Genomic DNA, 20,201 nt, shown 5'->3' on the forward strand with positions numbered 1-20,201 from the left:
CCAACTACACCAGAGTTTATTTCAACCAGGTGACTTTTGGAAAGCCCTAAGAATGTGGGTTGGTTGTCAGGGGAACTAACTCTGTGATTAGAAGGATGGAAACTTCAGCCCCACCTCCCTGATCTGTGGGAGGACAGATGGGCTATAAGTTGAATTAATCAACAACTGTGGGTGATTTAATCAAGCATACCAATATAATGGAAACTCTATAAAAACTCAAAAGAGTTCAAATAGAGTTCAAAGAGCTTCTGGGTTGGTCAACATTTGGAGGTATGGGGAGGTGGTGTGCTCAGAGAAGGCATGAGAGTTCGGTACCCCTTCCCACATACCATGCCCTGTGCATCTCTTCCATCTGACTGTACCTGAGTTATGTCCCTTGATAACAAACTGGTAATCTAGTAAGTAAAATGTTTTCTTGAGTTCTGCGAACTGCTCTAGCAAATTAATTGAAACCGAGGAGTGGGGTGATGGGAACTCCTGATCTAAACTTGGTCAGTAGCACGTTATAACTTGGACTTGGAATTGTCATCTGATATTTGGGTAGGGGGCAATTTTGTGAGACTGAACTCTTAGCCTGTGGGATGTAATGCTATCTCCAGGTAGATAATTGAGTTAAATTGTATGGTTTCCAGCCAGTGTTGCAGAATTGCTTGGTGTGGAAAAATCTATCAGACTTTTGGTGAGCAAGTGTCGGAGGTGAAGTGATGCTGTAGTAGGGTATTGAGAGTAGAAGACAAACACAGAAGTATTTTTTGTCTATACAATGACACATTAAGATTGTTCAATAACTGTTAGTGTTTACTAGTATCACTACTATTATTGCTGTGATATACAATATAAATTACTAAGTACAGTATACAGTCCAGACTTTTAGGGATTAATGCTATTCTCATCATCATAGTAAACTATGTTTAGAATACTGTGTTTTTTTGTTTTATTTTGTTTTGTTTGGTTTTATAATGAGCTCTCTCCACGTTAATTAAATGTGATTAAATATGATTAAAAAGATATAATGTAACACCAATATAGCTGATCTTAGTCTACCCATAATTTGAAGCCAATGTCCTGTTTTGTTGTTTCTCTTTTTGAAAGTTTCCTCCTAATCATTTTGTCTGTATAATTAAAATGACATTAAAAATGCAAATAAAAACTATTAACTTTTTTAAAATGTATAATATAACATTATTGGCCATGGGATTGAAATGTAAAGACTGAAAGATATATAATCAGAGTACTTTGGACTTAGTAGTGAGTCAGCTTCTTCTTCATTTTCTTTTGTCAAACACAGAAATTAGAGAATACTTTATAAATACCATAGTTGGATTATGTTTATTTATTAGGCCATAGTGTTGTAAACTGGGACTGGCATTTTCTATGATTTGAGCAATCTTTTTAGGTCTTCCTTGTGTATTTAATTCCTCCCTAAATCACAGTGAACCAAACTTCTATCACATATCCCTTTATGGCATCTATCTTCAATGCTATCCTCACCCCTAACTAAATATCATATTCTCTACCTTATTTTACCTTTCTTTTTAAATTTATTTACCTATTCTTATTTTAATATTTGTAAGTCATTGTAAGTTATTCTTATAATAAAATAAACAATGTAAATTATTTGTTCCAAAAGAGCTGTAGCTATTTAGAACAAGAAAGCTTGGATTGAGAATTGAAAATTCTCCTTTAAGTGTGCTAATTGGGTAGCCCACGTTCGGAGGTGTCAGATTCAGTAAATTGACACTGAAATTCTAGTTTCCTCACTTAAAATCTCAAAGGGAGTTCTCCAAGGACCTGTTTTAAAAAGGAAGCTATACTAAANAAAAGCAAAATCTGGAATGAATCCATATCACTCACTTAAGTGAAATTACTATACTTTATGGTATATATATATATACATATATATGTATATATATTTAGTACATATAATATATTTAAAAATGCTAGTATATATTATTTCTCTATAGGTCCTCTTTTAAAGCAAAAAAGAAAAATCATTTATGAAAATTCAGTTTGGATATGTCACTGAATGGACATCTGTACTAACCTTTACAAATCTGAAAGTTGAGATTTATGAAATATAGAATATCATTTTGTGGAATTATTTAGTATTAGAAAATAAACCCTTAAACACATTATTTTGAAGGGATTTTGGTCATTAATTGTAAGAAAAATAGACTTATCTACATTAAATTTAAATATAACCCAAAGTCTTAAGTTTAATTAAAATAATAAATATACATAATAAAGCTTTAATTTCACATATCGTATCGTATGATTTGAAACATGTAAACATTTTTAACTCAATTTTTTCATTGCCATCCTGATAAAATATCTCTAAGCGAAATATGGAACTTTAAACTTACCACACAAAAAGTATGTTACCATTTTGAAATCGAAAGCAGAGAACTCCATTATATATAATTGAAATTGCAGAGGAAATTGAGGTAGGCAGAATGTAATTACCCAAATTGGAATTTGGACAGCAAACACATTTATACTGTATGCCTAATAAGCCAGGGTCATGACTGCTTAAACATTCTATACCATTCCTAGAATATTACTATAACTCAATAAATGTGGCAATAATAAAGGAACTAGGATTCATAAACTTTTCCAAAATGATGTGAAACCATTACTGAACATAAATCCAGTAAACATGTGTATGTATGTGTACGTGTATATATATGTATATATATGCATATGTGTGCGTATTTCTATGCATAGAATTCCGTAAGATTTTTAATCTTCAACGTATATGCATATATATATATGCATGTATTGTATATGTATGTGTATTCCTATGCATGGAGCTCAGTAAGATTTTTAATCTTTATTTTCCCTTATGTGCACATATGTGAATGCACTGAAGTGGAGAAGCATAACTTATTTTCAACAAAATATTCTTATTGTAGGTGTTCTAACTTTGACAGACCCAGATCCCTATGATTGGGGATTGACAATAAACAATTTGTCTTGACTATGGTCCTATCATCAACTCTTGCTAAAATATGTCCTCAAGGCTGGTGGGAAGGTCAGAAAGAGAGTATATTAAATCTAGAGTTGCCTTCAATAACATATTTGTCTAAAATCTGTGCATTTTAAAACTGGGGTTTCCTTTTCTTTCTTCTTCTCTCTTTGGAGAAATAATTACAGTTTGAGGTGACACAGATACATTTCTAGTCTGGGAAACCTGGCATGGGGTTGGTGGATAAATACTCCCAAGCCAACAGTATGTGACTCAGAGATGTGAAATTCATACACAATGCAAGAGTCCATTTGTGAACCCATTCTTCAGATGAGCAAGCCGCTTTATACTGATGAAATCTAGAAATGTTTTCTCTGCTGAAATTGAAATTAAATGACCAGTTTGCTGCTTAAACACATTTTAGTTAATGAAGATACATACAAGTGGATGGAGAATTTAAAGTGAACTCTCTGCTCTTTTTTTGGTTTCACATGGAGTTCTAAACATAACAAAATTAATTATTCCCTTATTTTCAGAGTGTAAATTCAGAAGTGTTTACAGATATTTTCTGAAATCATTTAATTTAACAAAAGAGAAATTCATTAAAAACTCTACCTCATAAAAACAATAATATGGGTCAAATTTATAAAAAAATGTATGTTTATTTAAAAATATAATCAATTATTTGGCCTTGATTAAGTTTAGGCTAGATTGATGATTTATTTCAATTACTGAGATATAAAACCTAAAGTTGAATACAGTTCTGGAGACTCTAATTACATTAGTATTAAAAATGCCACATTAATAGATGAGAAGATATGTTACATTAAAGGCCTTCTGTTATGTCCTTGGAGAGGTAAATAAAATTAATTACATTTCTACTGGGAGCACGTTTAATATGGTAGGAAATGTGTACAGGAAAATATCACTAAGAATGAAGTAGTAGCATAAAAAATTTAAAAAAAGAAAACACAACAAAAGTAACAGCACAGTATCTTCAAGCACATTCTTACTATTAGCTACTCCAAATACAGAGAAGTAGAGGGCAAAAATCTCCATCTGGGATCCACATGATCGCTTCATGTGTGGGCAGGAGAATTATGCTTTCTTGTATCCCAAACACTCTTATTATTTTGGCTCCATGCTCTATGTTATTGTTAACTGTAAGTATTTTTGATTCATAATGTACTGTACGTAAAATATACATCCTGGGGACTACATAGGAAATCCGTGCAAAGTTTTGTATAGCTTTTTGAAGTCTGTTCTTTGAAGAAACCCTATTAACTGAAACAAACTTATTTATGAGAGAAGGGATTTTTTGGATTCTTTTATATTAGACATATTTTAAGTGACTAAACATATCATTTCCTCACTGGAAGGCCAACAGTTTAAAAATAACTAAATATTTATTAGAACTGGTGTGCCGTCGTTTAGTAAATCAGAGACAAACTTAAACAGTTAGATTCCTCCCATCAGCTGGCAATAAGAAGAGCATTGGGGCAGAATGATTTTTTCAAATGCCCAGGTCATTGCCACTGAAGCTTTTATTAAGGCTGCGTATACCTATTTGAATACTTCTAAACCAGTTTGATCAGTGTAGCAAGTTCAAAATCTTGAAGTGCTGGAAAAAGTTCTATGTCATGATTTAGGCAATCTCATGAGTGGGTGAAGCTGGATATGAATTCAGGAAAAATTTACAGCGGAGTCTTCCAAGTTCCTTTGTCACAGGTAACAGAAAGGCCTACCTGTATGTTAGTCAGCAGGGTCTCTATGGAGGACAATCCATCAGGAAACAGAAAAGGAGGTGGAAAACCTGGAGGCAGTGGTTGTCCATGCCCAGTTAGAGAAAGTTTGTCAAGGCTGTCTCTTGCGGTTGGTGTGGAAAGCGGGGTCTCATCTGTATGTGATTGAAACAAAAATATAGAACAAGTTACGCTTGTCTGTTTTTATTAGACCTCAGTAATGGCTTCCCTAGTGGTTTCCAGAACATTTATTGCAAATTGGTTCCTGCTATCAGGAGAAAATGCTTTCTGCTGAATTTTCTTTAATGAAAAAGCTGTGGAGATACAACAAGATAACATTAATGAGTAACTTTATAAGCCTTTTAAATGCAGTCTCTAATGAGACTGAGTTTACAGTGCCATAGAATCTTTTTAAAACAAATATTATCTCACATATAGTTGTGATAATATACTCAGGCTGACTTTATGGGCACCTTCCCAATTATCTCATTTTAGTTTGTTCTGTTTGGATTGACAATAGAATATTTCTAGAGCTTCATATAAAAGAAATGCTTTGTGTATTAGTATATTTGTTCCTCAATTAACCCTTCCTTTGTATTGATGATTTGTTCGAATATATTCATAAGGAATCTATAAAAGAATGTACAATTAAAATTTGTCATTTTATGACTAAAAAGAAAAACTGGAATCAAATATATTCCTAAATTATAAATGAATTATTCAGTATCATTAAAACTAAAGGTCTAATTCAACTAATCCTGAATACTTTTTACCTTCTTATTGAAAAACTAGCCCTTTATACATGAAAAAAGAGTCCAAAGAAAGGATAATGAAACACAACTTCCACAACAATATTCAGAAAATCAAACATAAAGCCCTCTAAGATAAATTAATCTTTATTTTGTCTATTGAATATTCTTCAACATTATAAGCAACTTAGAGTAATGTCCCAATATGGATTCTTTTTACTCTCTTACTCTTCTCACTCAGTTCTTTATTATTTAAACATTTTTTTTACAGTTTCATTCAAGACACCTACAAGTTATGGCTTATTTTAGTTTATTATATTGCAGAGAAAATTTTATTCATGGCAGGATTCTCAATTTTATAAATATTTTCATATTGCACCCCAGGAAAATTAATCAGAGCAACGCATTTGCACAGTCCTGATAGTATCTCCCAATTTTGCAAGTGGCTAAAAACTTCAGCACACTTGCCTTTATGCTTATAATTTGATTCCACTGTTCTCGATCATTCCTTTATTTTTCATTACAACACCTAACCACACAACACGTTTTCCAATTACCTCTCTCTAGGGCAGAAATATTATGGAAGTAGCCACACCTCTCTGTCTCTAACTAATATCAAAACAAGTTAAATTCATCTCCCTCACCTTCCCACATTTCTAGTTAACAAACCAAAAGGGAAGAGAGGTTGGGGAGGAGAGCATCGGACACAGGTCTTCTATTAACTGCCTCCCTTCTCACACTACACTCACTCCTCTGTGGTTTCTCCTTTCACACCCTTCTCTGTTGACTTACTGACAGGCGATCTGAGGCAGCAGGTTCTAGAAGAAGAAACGGAGTAAGCAGCTAAAGTAGGACTCACTGTGTCGTTACTATTTTTTTTTCTTTTTATCACTCTTGTCACCGGGGTTGAAGAAAGACTGCCTTGCATGGGTAGGGCTACTGCATGGCTAATGTGATCAAGATGATCTTGGACACCCTTTACCTAGCTGTCATAAATTACTCCTCCAAACCAAGGCTGCTAGTGTTTTCTCATAATAGCTCTAAAAAGGCGCTTGTTAAACATCTATGTGCATGTGAAATTGTTTAAGAATGGAGAGCAATATTTTTCGATCAGCATCACCTTAGCTGTCACATGCTAAAGAAAATGTGGCTTAATAGATCATGGGGATAATAATTGCTTGTCTCTTGAAGAGAGGCATAGAATCAGATGACCACCTGAGTTTGCTTTCAGCTTTAGAGACTGATTCCACAATTCTTTAAAGATCGTCCAAGAAAAAAAGCATCATATGAATGTATACACACACACACACACACACACACACACACACTCCCACATTTGAGTATGATTTCCATCATTCCCATGACTATTCGATTTAACTTCAATACATTTATGCTTGACTATGTTTGGCTGTTGTGCAAATTAATTCATAAAATCACTCATGACACACACATTTACATAGCCAATATTTACTTAACATAAACAATGTGCTAGACACTGAGGACAGAATGCTGAAAAACACAATCTACAAGCCTCAAGCAGCCTAATCTCGACTGGAGTGATTGATCCCAACTGTTAAGTAGCTAATTCCTATAGTTAGTGAAATATTTTGTCCTCCATCAGTATTTCGTTAGCTACTCCATTTTTCCTGATAGAGGATGAAAATTGTTCTACGTGTGTGTGTGTATGTGTGTGTGTGCACACGCACGCATGCATGCACGCATGCATGTGTGTCATCTATTTTTCTGCAGTTGTTCAATGGAAAGCTTATGCTCATCTTGGTCTTCATGGTTTCAACTACCATTCAGCATAGACTCACATTATTGGATTCATTCACTAGTCATTTTATATAGTAGAGATATTACATAAGGCCACTCTACCTTAATTTGGAGCTAAGAAACAATAAAATTTAGGGCACAGTAATGGCTAAAGAAATGAAAAATAAAGGGTGATTCTTAGATCAATATACATTTTTGAAAAGAAGACACAGTAATCAAAGATCAAACATACAAAACAAAAATATTCTTTTGGGCTTCAAGACCCTACTAAAAAGTTGTCATTGTGCGGCAATTAACATCATAGAAGGTCTCATTTAGTCTTCTTAACAAAGATAGTAAAATTGGGAATATAGTTCTTCCTTTTGAAATGAAATGACCTTTGATATCCTAAACATTCTAAGAAGATTAAAGCAACTGTTTGAGAGGACAGACAACACGGAAAAGAGTTTTGACATTACCTAATCTCCACTGACTTCAAACAGTGAACAATGATGGAGCACAAATTCACAAAACACCTTATTCCAATTTGATATATCTGCACATAGTTTTTAAAGTTTTATCTTTAAAAGAAAGCTTGTCAGATGGCATGTTCTTTAGATTATTACAGCATTTGACAATGTAATCTGTTTTTTGTTCTTGAATATTTTGCTTTCAAATAATTTTAAACTTATGCACGGGTTGCAAGAATCACAAAGAATTCCTATCTATGTACTCCTTGAGTGTGTTGCACGGTAGCCCCCTAAAATACATACCCATGCCTAATACCTAGAACCTAGTGATGGTAGCTTGCTAGGAAAGAGGATTTTTACAGATGTGATTAAGTTAAACATTTTGAGGTGAAGAGAACATCCTGCTTTAGGATGGGTGCTGAATCCAATGACAAGTATCATTATAAGAGAAAAGCAGAGGGAGACTTGAGAGAGACAGAAGAGATCCACAGTGAAGAGGAGGAGGCACAGTGGAGAGGGAAAGAGAGATCACAATTTCCCAGGCATAGTAAAGGCATGATGATGACACCCACCAAAAGCTACCAGAGGTAAAGCATGGATTCTCCTTTATAGCCTCTTGCGGGGTGGGAATACTTTGATTTTAGACCTCTGTCTTCCAGAACTCCAGTAAGAAAATTAATTTTTGTTGTTTCAAGCCATCAAGATTGTGGTAATTTTTTAAATCAGCCCTAGCAAACTAACTCAACTCCTTACTCAAATTCACCAATTGTTTGCATTTTACCATGGTAGCTTTGAAATCATTTCTCTGTCTCTCTCCCTCTCTTCTTCTGTGTGCATGTTTACATATGTTTGAACCATCTTCCCTTTTTATCCTGAAGTGTAAGTGTACATTTCATAAATATAAGGACACAATCTTACCTGACCACGGTAAAATCAGTAAGAATAACATACAGAGAATACTATTGATTAATCAAGAGTTTGTATTCCAATTTCATTATCTGTAGGATATTTTACTGTAAAGAGTTAAACAATAATATATCTTATAATGTACTTGACAAGTACTTGGGAATATTTTCTCTGGGCTTGTGATAGGTGTGTTGTAGCCTCTAAGATGGCCTCTGATGATCCTCCCTCCTGTGAATCACATCTTTTCTAGAACCTTCCCCCTTAATCTGAGTCAGATCTAACAAACGCAGAAAAACATGTGTTGGGCTGTCCCTTCCAAGATTCAGTTATAAAAAGTTTATAGTTTCCATTTATCTCTCTATCTTTCTCTTATATTTCTTGCCCTAGGAAAAACCAGCTGTCCTGTCATGAGACAGCCCTGTGGAGGTACATATGACAAGGAACTGAGGCCTCCCAGAAACCATGTGAGCTGGTTTGAAAGCAGAAGCCCCCTGCCTGGTTGAAACTGTAGATGAGGCTACAGCCCAGGCTGATAGCAGAGCTGAAACCTCATGAGAGACCTTAAACCAGAAGCACCCAGCTAAGTTCCATCAAATCCTGATCCATACAAGATGAGATTTTAAATGTTTGATGGCTTAAGCCACTAATTGTAGGGACAATTTGTTACACAGCTATTGATAACTAGAACAAGGCATAACATTCTGAGTACTTTGGAATACGTTATAGAAAATGACTTAGTGTCCAAGATATATCAACTACTTTGGACATGTAACAACTTCTTCAGGCTTCAATTCCCTCAAATTAAAAAAAAAATAGGTTGAATGAGACAAACTCCAGTGTCACACAGATGTAAATTTTCACATTCTCTATTATCTCATAAAATTCTTAAAAATTAGTTGAGTGGATGGGGTGCCTAGGTGGCTCAGTCAATTAAGCATCCGGCTTCAGCTCAGGTCATGATCTCATGATTCATGAGTTTGAGCCCTGCCTTGGGCTCCATATTGACAGCTCAGAGCCTGGAGCCTGCGTCGGATTCTGTGTCTTCCCCCCTCCCTCCCCTCCCCCATTCTCTCTCTCTCTCTCTCTCAAAATAAATAAACACTAAAAAAATTAAAAAACAGTTAAGTGGACATTTCACCTATATTGAGTGGAGATTTCACCTATATTAACTGAAAAAGAATTGAGTCACAGAAACACAAAATTTCAAAGCAAACTATTAATTATATAGGTTTACTAATTCCCTTTTACAAAGATTCTTAACTTTTCTTGCTTCATGTTATCAAACTAGCATAAGTTCAACCATTTATAAGGCAGGCATTCCCTACAATTGGGATGGTAAATTAGATGCAGCGAAGGGTGTGTACTCCTAAGAATAAAGTAAGCACTTCTGAAAGGCGCATTAACTAGGGTACAATTTTTTGTTAAGTACTCCATGTCCATAGGGGACCAGCAGTTATTCCAGTTCTCAAAGGAGTTCTTGTTATTTTTAAATTCCTAAAAAAGAGTCGTTTGTAACTTTCTTGTATTTTAATTCAGTTGCAGGGAACCACAGTGGTTTTCCAAAGGAAAATAGAACTGCACATAATACAATGTCACAAGTGATTTCATCTGGTAACCAGAAAAATACTGATTAGCATTTTAATAATTGTATAATAAACATAATGACAGTTAAAACAACATACAATCAATTAAGATCCATTAGAATATAATGGACAAGATAAAGAGAAGGCGAGATAGAAGATAAGGAAATGTTTAAAAAATCCAAAATCAATGAAGTATGAAAAAATGATATTTCATTCTGCTCATCATTTCATCTCATGATTCTCCTTGTATTTTAAGTCACATATCAATAAATGACTATCAGTAAGATTGATGCCTCTGTAAGACAGCTTTTTTTTCCATCCAATCTTATCACACATAACAATTTAGCAGGATATCCTAAGGAACAATGTTGTTTAAAAAAATAATGGGCCTCTACTTTTAAAATGTTTTCTTTCCTGTTAATAAAATCTACTCAGTTGTTATTTTCATAACTAATCCCTTTGGGTTTGAATTATATATTCTCTTTCAAGTTCTTGTGTGTGTGTGTGTGTGTGTGTCTTTTTGTGTCTGATGTCTTTTATTACATCATAAATTCCAAGTAGAAAAATATTCACTTTTAGAAAACCATATGCTCTAAGGGAATTCACATTTATTCATCCTGATGTAAGTAGATAGCAACATTATCAAAATAAAAAAGTCTCCGTATTTAATGTTTACAAGTGATCTGGGATTTTGCATGAAAATGTTATATTTTCATACTGGAAAAGTAAAAAAAATGGTAACAAAAATTCTAGAGAATATGGCTCTATGAGTAGTTACGTATTAAAACATGAGTGTTTCTTTGCCTTTTTGATACATTTTCATCACAATTATATAGAAAGTTACATTTACTGATGTAAACTCATCAGCCACATCATTCAACTGGAGTACAGGCATGAATAACCTAAAATACTAAGGGTTGCTGTTTAAAAGATTTATTTGAAACTTATATTCAGACATCAGACACAGTTATTTGAATTGAGTTCAATCATATCATCAATCCTGGTTCACCCCTACTATAGGACTCTGGGTTTAATTTGGCAATGGAAACTAATAATAAAATTGAATAATGTGATTCAGAGTGTAGACTTAAATTACAGATGGTCATGTAAACTTTTTTCTTTTGATTTTCATCTTCCCATGAAATAATGAATTCCAAAATATCACATCAAAATTTATTTGCATGACTTTCCTGTATCTATTTCAATTCTTAGAAAATATCCAGGAAATGAGAGAGGAAAGCTAATTCCCTGTATTTAATTTTAAGTCCAGTTCTCAAAATCTGGATACAGCTATGGTAAAATGAAAAGCAAAGCAGGCTGGATTCAGAAAGTGTGAGTTCAAGCCCTGGCTCTAGCAAGTATTGGCAAATAGTAGAGCAAAAATTCCATCCCCTATATTCTATGAGATTCATTTGATTTATTTATTAAAAAGATGATTACAAACTCAAAGGACTACAGTTTAAATCCAATTAGATCGTGTATATGAAAGTGTTTTGTAAAATATAAAATGCTAACAATAAACTATCAATATTTAACAAATTGCTACATGTATTACACATTTCCTTCTGTAAACTTGGCTGCAATGTGCCATGGGGAGACTCTTGCTCTTGTACCATAAGCATGAGACTTCTACACTATTTCTCTCTAATGAGGCTCATGATGATGAAGTATTATGTTGAAAATAAAATTATTACTGTACGTTATTATAGTTGCCTTATACAAACTAACCCTGAATTAGTTCAGCGAACAGTTAAAATTAACTATGATAGAAATAACTTGAGAAAGGGCAAAAGGATATGAACTAGTTTATCAACTTCTCTTCTGGCAGCAGGACCTAGAGGAAATGGGTAAGGTGACTTACACAGAAAGAAAACAGTACAGATTCTGGAGAAATCGATTGTCAGAAGCATAAAAACAGTTACGAGTTTCCTTGGAACAGTATCTGGATTTGGAGTTGGGGTGAATGAAGGGAAGGATTTACTATGGAGAGGAGATCATTGTAAGTGACTGTTTGGCAGGATGATGAAGGTGCACTAAAATGGACACCAAACTCACGGTTCTGCCTAATTTGATGCATTTTAAAGTACGTATTGCACATATATGCAATTTTCACCTTTAAATCAGTGCTTATTAACTCCTGTGTAGTTTACCTTTGAGATGCTGATGGAAATTAGGGACCACTCCTTAAAGGTAGAAATAGAACATAGAATCTCAGCTCCCTAACACAGAGTAAGCACTTATTAATATCTGTTGAAGGAATATGTGAATGAGATGAGTTGAGGCAAATGCTGGACAGTAAAAAGGCAGAAATGAGAAGGATGTAAGTCTCTGGCACACCCTGAGGTTACATCACAGCCATGATAGTAAAACTAAAAATAACCTTCTATTGGATAACCACTCTATTGATTGCCAAGACAATTTTATAGACATTATCTTGCGTTAGGAGGAAGCTCTAGAAAGAAGATTTAAAAAATGCACGCAATTATAATCTCAATAATGCTATGTGCCAAAAGATGGACTCCAATGGCACCCAGTGGTTATTAAGAAAAAGAAGAGATTATATTTGGATGATACAAGTTTGGGAAGAGTGAAGAAACTAAAATCTCCGTGGCAAGGTGTGTTAGAAACAAGCATTGAATATTGGGAAAGAATTAAGCAGGAGGAGGTGACGTGGTTTTATAAGGAAACCATGCAGGGCTAACTGTTCAAGGAGAATCGCGATCCTGAGTGCCCTGAGAAAACTTTGTATTTTTAAAGGGAAAGCGTATTTTCTACGATTATGCTCAAAACAGTGTTTAATTTCTGACTCTTCTGCATTTATATTTTAAAAAATCTATGCATGAAGGAAACTCTAAATCAAGCTATAGATTAATAATTCCAAACAGAGACTTGACAGCAAACTCCTCACCACCTTTCGCACCTGAGACAATGAAACTACGCACTCTGATATCTGTGTGTACATTTTTTTTTTTCCTGCCACAGCTGAGATGTCTTGGCAAAAATGGAACGGTAGCAAACATCACACACACACACACACGCACGCACACGCACACACACACACACGCACGCACACACACATTTACTTTTTAAACATTTTGGGTGGCTATTACCCCTGCGTGTTTGTGCAGTCATAAGTCATAGTGTTGATGAACGAGCTGGCACAGCTACGCTGAAAAGATCCACTTAATTGACCTCTCTGTCTCTTCCCTGACCCTGTAGGTTTAACCTCACTGCTGATACTGCAAGTGAATATGGGAAAACAGTTATTGAAAGCTGCATAACACACACGGTTATATTTCCTCAGTCGATGTTTTGCATATCTGCACAGGAGGGCCATTAAGGGTTCTAAGAGCACAACGGAAACAATCACAGCGTTTGTTTTTAGATGACTGACTCAGGACATGTACACCAGGCTTTATATAGAAACTGTTTTTGTTTTATTAAGGGACTGTTTGCCTGTTAGTGATAACATCATTAAAAATAAATGAAAGGGGGCTGGTAAAATGCTTCCCCAAAGCAGAAACCTAATTAAAGGTGATATGCCTGCTATGAGGCTTTTTTCAGGACTCAGAAATAGAACGAGGTTAGTTCTTTCTCATTTTATAAGGCCCGGAGAAGCCCTCACAGTAAAACATCACTTCTGATCTAATTTTCTATTTCTGTGTACTTTAATAATCTACTTTGCAGTCTGTGCTTGCCCATAGAAAGGGAGCTAGTTTCGTTCCCACAGATAGCTGCTTCATCATGTCACACTGCATGAAAAGAAAATCTGATGGTTCGGGTCAAACAAAAAAATGTACTCTCCTCTTACAGCAAATCGTATTGCTTGTGATATACAGTCACAGCAGTTGAAATAATGCACGCACAGTTCATAATCCTAAAAGACCACTTTGGAGAGCCTGAGTTAGTGGTAAAAAAACATTTCCAAATCATGGTTTATAATTTCAGAAAGAAAAAAAAAGTAGACCCTTTCATTTTAAGGGGTGGAGTTACTCTAATTTCATGGATGGTGGAAAAAGCAGGAAACTGCATTCCCTTGATAACTCTACCCTTATTGTGCTGTGACCTTGGCCAATTTACTTAAATTTACATCTGCCAAAAATGAGTTTCTGAAATGTGCTTTGAGAATTTTCAGAGGGTGGGGGGGGAGTTGTCACATCAATTCAAGGCCTTTTCAAAATTAATATTACTTTAGAAGTAAAGAGAAAAAGACGAGAACACTGGGCTCCCTCACAAAGCACTATAGTTTGATATCCTGGTTTCTTCTTGTCACCTCTGCATAGTTCAGGTTCATTTCTGAGTCTCCAAGCTGAAAATGAATCTTTTGCTAAGTAAATAAAACAGAACAATTCCCAACTTATCCCCCTGAAGTATAATGAAGTAGCTCTGGTATTATAGATTATTTAAACTCAGATTTGCACATAGGTGTTAGACTAAAATTATCAGGGGATTATAAAAAGTGTGAGAAATCTTTGGAAATCATTTGGTGTAAATTTTCATTTTTCAGACAGAATAAGTCTGATAGGTGATTGACCCAGAGTTCTTCAAACCCAAGTTTGCAAATTCCCACTTCTTTCTTCATTAAAAGTTAGAGTGTCAATTTAGAGGAAACACCGGGAAAGAATATTCTGAATGCTTCCAAGGGTATGCATACCCACAAAATACATACATTTAGGACAACTGAAGCATCACAGGATATTTTATAAATAGTCAGGAATTTTAGAAGCGATAATGATAATGTGATTTAAAGACAAGAGCCCTTATTGTTAAGATACATACACTGGAAATTAAAAAAAAATTACAGATTGAGTAAAATATGTTGGAGATTGAGTTCAAAATTCTCTGCGGGAGAGGAGGAATTCGGTGGGGGAGTTTATAATACGAGTCGAGGCTTGCAATGATCATTTTTAAAGCCAAATTATGGGTAGGTAGATGGGGGGTTCATTACTCTATACTAATTTTATGCTTGTTTGAAATTTTCTACAATAAAAAGGTTTAAACATAAAAATAATGCTACGCAGTAAAAATTCTATTAGCTCATTTTTCTTTCAAAATTCAGAGTCTTTGATATGATGCAGATCATCAGCATTACCATCAAAATAACTAGCATATACTGAGTGCTGTGTGGGGAAAGCCATGTTCTAAGCACTTTGCATGCATTAACTAATTTAATCCTCTCAATAATTCTGTTAGATTGTTACTAGTGTTCTACTCATTTTACACATGAGTAGAGAGAGGTAAACATAAGTTAATTAACTTGCCAAGAAAACTCGGCGAGTAAAGAGAGGAGCCAAATTCAAACCTAAGTAGTCCTGCTTCAGAGCCTTTAAACATCCAAGGAGTAAAATATAAATTATCTGTAAGATTTTTTAAATGCATTGGTATATGTGTTCAAGCATAAGAAACCCATATTGCAAAAAAAGGCAATAATTTTATAATTATTTTATATCAGAGTAGAAAGAAAACCTTGACATTTTTCTTTCATTCGTTCTTTTTTTTTATTTAATTTTTTTTTAATGTTTTATTTATTTCTAGGAGATAGAGAGAGAGAGACAGCATGAGCAGGGGAGGGTCAGAGAGAGAGGGAGTCACAGATTGAAACAGGCTCCAGGCTCTGAGCCGGCAGTCAGCACAGAGCCCGACGCGGGGCTCGAACCCACGAACCGCGAGATCATGACCTAAGCGAAAGTCGGACGCTTAACCGACTAAGCCACCCAGACGCCCCTCTTTCATTCCTTCTTAATCAAGGCTTCACTTACTCCTTAAGACCTAGCCAGTGTTCATCCTAAGTAGACAAGATTCATTCAAACTGGAGATTTGCACTGTCACACTTGTGATCACTCATTTCTTTTTTAAGTTTATTTATTGATTTTGAGAGAGAAAGAACGTGAGCATGAGTCAGGGAAGAGGCAGGGAGAGAGGGAGGGAGAGAGAATCTCAAGCAGGCTCCACAATGTCAGCACAGGGCCTGATGTGGGGCTAAAATCCATGAACTGTGAGATCATTACCTGAGCTGAAATCAAGAGTCAGATGCTCAACCAAAGGAGCCACCCAGGCATCCCAGTGATCATTCATTTTTGAGTTAAGATATCTATCTTAGAAATGAAATTCCAGATTCTCACCACCTGGGATTAGAGACTTCCCACCACAAGTACAATAGATACTTAGCATCATCCCTAATTTCAGGTAACTCCTACAAATTCCCCTGTTCTACACCTTTATTAAATGTCAACTTTACTAACAAAATCTATACTTTCTTTGTGAGAAATATCTTTTTTCTATTTTTATTTATTTCTAGGAGAGAGAGAGAGACAGCGTGAGCAGGGGAGGGTCAGAGAGAGAGGGAGTCACAGACTCTGAAACCGGCTCCAGGCTCCGAGCTGGCAGTCAGCACAGAGCCCCGCGCGGGCCTCGAACCCACGAACCGTGAGATCATGACCTAAGCGAAAGTCGGACGCTTAACCGACTAAGCCACCCAGGCGCCCCTCTTTGTGAGAAATATTTAACCATGAAAATGTCACGTTTAAAATGACACATGCATTCCATTAGGTAAAAACACAAACAAACAAACAACAAGACCTACTTAAATATTCTTAAAGCAAAAAGTTACAAGTGTCAAGGGACTGACTGCAAGAAGGAGCCGGTTCCATGCCTTACCCATTCATCAGCTACAATCCAGCCTTGGGTATTGCCACAAATTATCTCTTGCACTTGTTCCAGTTTAGCGTCTCCTGATTAGCGTCTCCTTAATTTCCTCACCATACACCCCTAGCCATGAACTTGCCTCACTTTTCACCATAAGAACTTTGTTTAGGTTTCGGGTCCCAGCCCGACTCCTCCCACCTTCCTCTCTGTCACTGCGCTCAACCCTCGTGCCAGAAACTCCTGGAGTTCTTGGCTACCACTGGGCTCTGGTAAGATATCAGGTACCAGGCTGCTGAGATGCTCCCCTGGACAACAGCTTGCTGATCTAGATAAATTAACTTATGTAAGTTGGCTAATTTATCACAAATAATGACTCCTTCTAGGCCACAGGTGTGTTTTACTAGGCCTCATTCTTCTCACATCCCTTGCCACAATCTCCTGAGACTTGAAGCATGGCGGGCAGAAGTAGCGCTACACTTTCAGCTTCACGGTCCTGAACCCACTCATGTTTTCTCTCCCATTTGGAACAACTCACAACTAATACATTTCACTGGGACTATTCCAAATGATCCAACTCAATGAAAATTATAACAAAAAAAATTCTTTGCAGGTTTGTTTCCTTAAATGTATATGACATGAAAAACTGAGGGAAGTAACTCTCACCATCTTGTTCACCACTGCAACCTCAATGCCTGACCTGTGACACAATTTTTATCGTCAATTGATTGAATACCTGAAATAATTAACCTTCAAAACTAGCTAGTTGGTTAAACCCTCTGTTCTTATACTAATAAAGATACATTTAATCCGAGGTTAGTCTACATTTTAAATTAATTGAGTCTGATTGAATGAAAAGCTACGTAATATAAAATGCTTGCACTCTGGGTTGCCTCTTTAGAAATGCGAATCCAGCATAAAAAACCTTTTCTACCTTATTTACGATATTTTTTAAAGTTTCTTTTTATTTATTTTGAGAGAGCGATAGAGAGCAAGTGGGAGAGGGGCAGAGAGAGAGAGAGGAAGACAGACAGAAGCCCAAGTAGGCTGTGCACCATCAGCGCAGAAAACAGCACAGGGCTCCAACCCACAAACTATGAGATCAAGATATGAGCCAAAATCAAGAGTCGGATGCTTAACCAAGTGAGCCACCCAGGTGCCCCTATTTATGATAGTTTAATTTAAAATTTAAAACCCCAAATTTAAAAAATTGTGTAAATATCCTTGTGGCTATCCATACAGAAAAGGGACTGCTTAACACGTGTAAAATACTTTAAGATTTGATTCATGAACTAGAGAGTGATGTTGGCTGCTCTGGGCACTAGTAGACATACCATGACAGAGGGTCTGTGCAAAGGCTGATACGCATCCTGTCAAGAATATTATAGAAACTCTTCCTTAGAAATTGATAGGAGGTTAAACTAAATGACCTTTTTATCCCTTTTACCTATTGAGATTTTATGACTTCTTCCTTTAAAACTAACTGCTTTCTAACATAGCCATATAAAAATGCAAAGGAGAGCACTAATTTTTAGGATTTAGGGAAATATAAAAAGTTAAGAGTGTATGTTTATGTCAAAGTCAGCATTCTTCCCTTGGCGAGAAGGGGATTCTTGAACAGCACAGCTGCTATTTTGCAAGTCTCAGAGCATAAAAACATAACGCAAATTCCCGGACCTTTACTACATATAAGTTTTAAAACATTGATTTCCAATTTATAACCACTTGTTCTTTGTAGCAAAGAAAAAAAGATGACATTGCCAGATTTATAAAATTGTTGTTTTAGTTTTTTGGCGTGTTATATTTAAGAAAACACATCTGTTGGCTCACACAAAGTAAAACAAAAATTGAATACAGCAATGAGGTGTCCTGCCTCAGTTCTCCCTTATTACCTATTTTTAAATTCAATTCAAAAAACTGCTTGAAATGTTAAAATTGTTTTACATCCCAAATTAAAAAACACAAATCATTTTGGGGGGGCCCATTAAAGTATTTCCTGTTATCTTCTACTTTATATTCTATGTGGCGAATAGCATGGGTGCCTCAGATTCATTTTGAGGAATTTTCTTTTAAATTATAAAGAAGTTATGCATTCAAGGTGGAAGAGAGAACACAGATAAAGAATCGTAGCTGGAAAGGAAAGCTGTGTTAAGGGATCTGAGGAAGGGTGGTGTGGATGAGACCCAGGGAACGTGAGGAGAGTAGGTTGGCACAGGTGTCAGAGAAGTAAGGGTCCAGGGTGCAGGAGCTGCCGCAGGCCAGACGTGAGGTCATGGCCCACCATGGTCAGGGGCGCTCCGGGCATGGGCGATCATCTTACAGAAATGGCACTTCTTTCTAATCATGCACGTCTCGTGAGAACACAGAACTATTTTATCATCTTATGCCCATGTGACTATCCATTCCCCTGGCATGTTCAATTCAAATCACTCTAGCATTATGGCTACCGAATATTTTCATCTATATTTCTTTATTGTTAGTCTTTCCCCATTAAATGCAAGCTCCTTAAGAATAAAATTCCTCTCTGTATTGAAGGTATGGTGTCCCCTCTACCTCTAATAGTGCCTTGCCTTACTAAGGCTCTCAAGAAATATGTGTAGAGTGAATGAATAAATGCTTAAAAGGTATTTCAAAATGAAATAAATTAATCTCTCAGGCTATTTCTGAATTTAATTTTACTCAGAATTCTCAAATTTATAAACAAATATATTAGTTAAAGATTCATCTTTTCTTAATGTTTATTTTTGAGAGAGAGACAAAGAGACAGAGGGTGATTGGGGAGGTGCAGAAAGAGAGGGAGACACAGAATCCAAAGCAGGCTCCAGGGTCCAAGCTGTCAGCACAAAGCCTGACGTGGGACTCAAACTCATAAACTGTAAGATCGTGACCTGAGCTGAACTCGGATACTTAACCGACTGAGCTACCCAGGCTCCCCTAGTTAAAGATTCTTGTTAATAACAATCAGGAAGGACTGAGAGAAGTTATATTACTATAGATAAAATGACTCTATAGTATCTAATGTATTTGAAGGATATTCAAAGAAAGTTGTAGAGTATGCAAGTATATGTATACAAATGACTACATGCACATACACACATATAAATACTAGGAACATATAGGTACATAAGTGTGTAGAACTCGTATATATTTAGTCAGTAACTATTCTATATTTAGACTATTCATCTTTTTTAAAACCTATCACCAAAGGCTCTAGGCAAATAGAAATAAGTTTATTATTTGACATCATAAATTATCTTTTGTTACTTATTCCTTCTCCCCATATAGAAAGATTTCAAAAGAATGAAAAACCCAGAAAAAACCTGGAAGTTTTACTACTACTTTCTATTTCATCTCAGCATATGTACTGAAACATTATTTCATAAATGAGT

General features: G+C 35.7%; 1 protein-coding gene across 1 annotated transcript in view; it reads right to left on the reverse strand.

The window, feature by feature from the left end:
- The window catches only part of DACH1 (dachshund family transcription factor 1), a 424,979-nt gene that overhangs the window by 43,767 nt on the left and 361,011 nt on the right, over window positions 1-20,201 (reverse strand). Inside the window, exon 8 of the mRNA XM_077767990.1 lies at window positions 4,711-4,862. Within this exon, the coding sequence (XP_077624116.1) occupies window positions 4,711-4,862 (152 nt within the window). The remainder of the gene's footprint in view (window positions 1-4,710; window positions 4,863-20,201) is intronic.

The sequence above is a fragment of the Crocuta crocuta genome, unplaced genomic scaffold (assembly GCF_008692635.1).
Source record: "Crocuta crocuta isolate KB4526 unplaced genomic scaffold, BGI_CrCroc_1.0 scaffold115, whole genome shotgun sequence".
NCBI classification, from domain to species: Eukaryota; Metazoa; Chordata; class Mammalia; order Carnivora; family Hyaenidae; genus Crocuta; species Crocuta crocuta.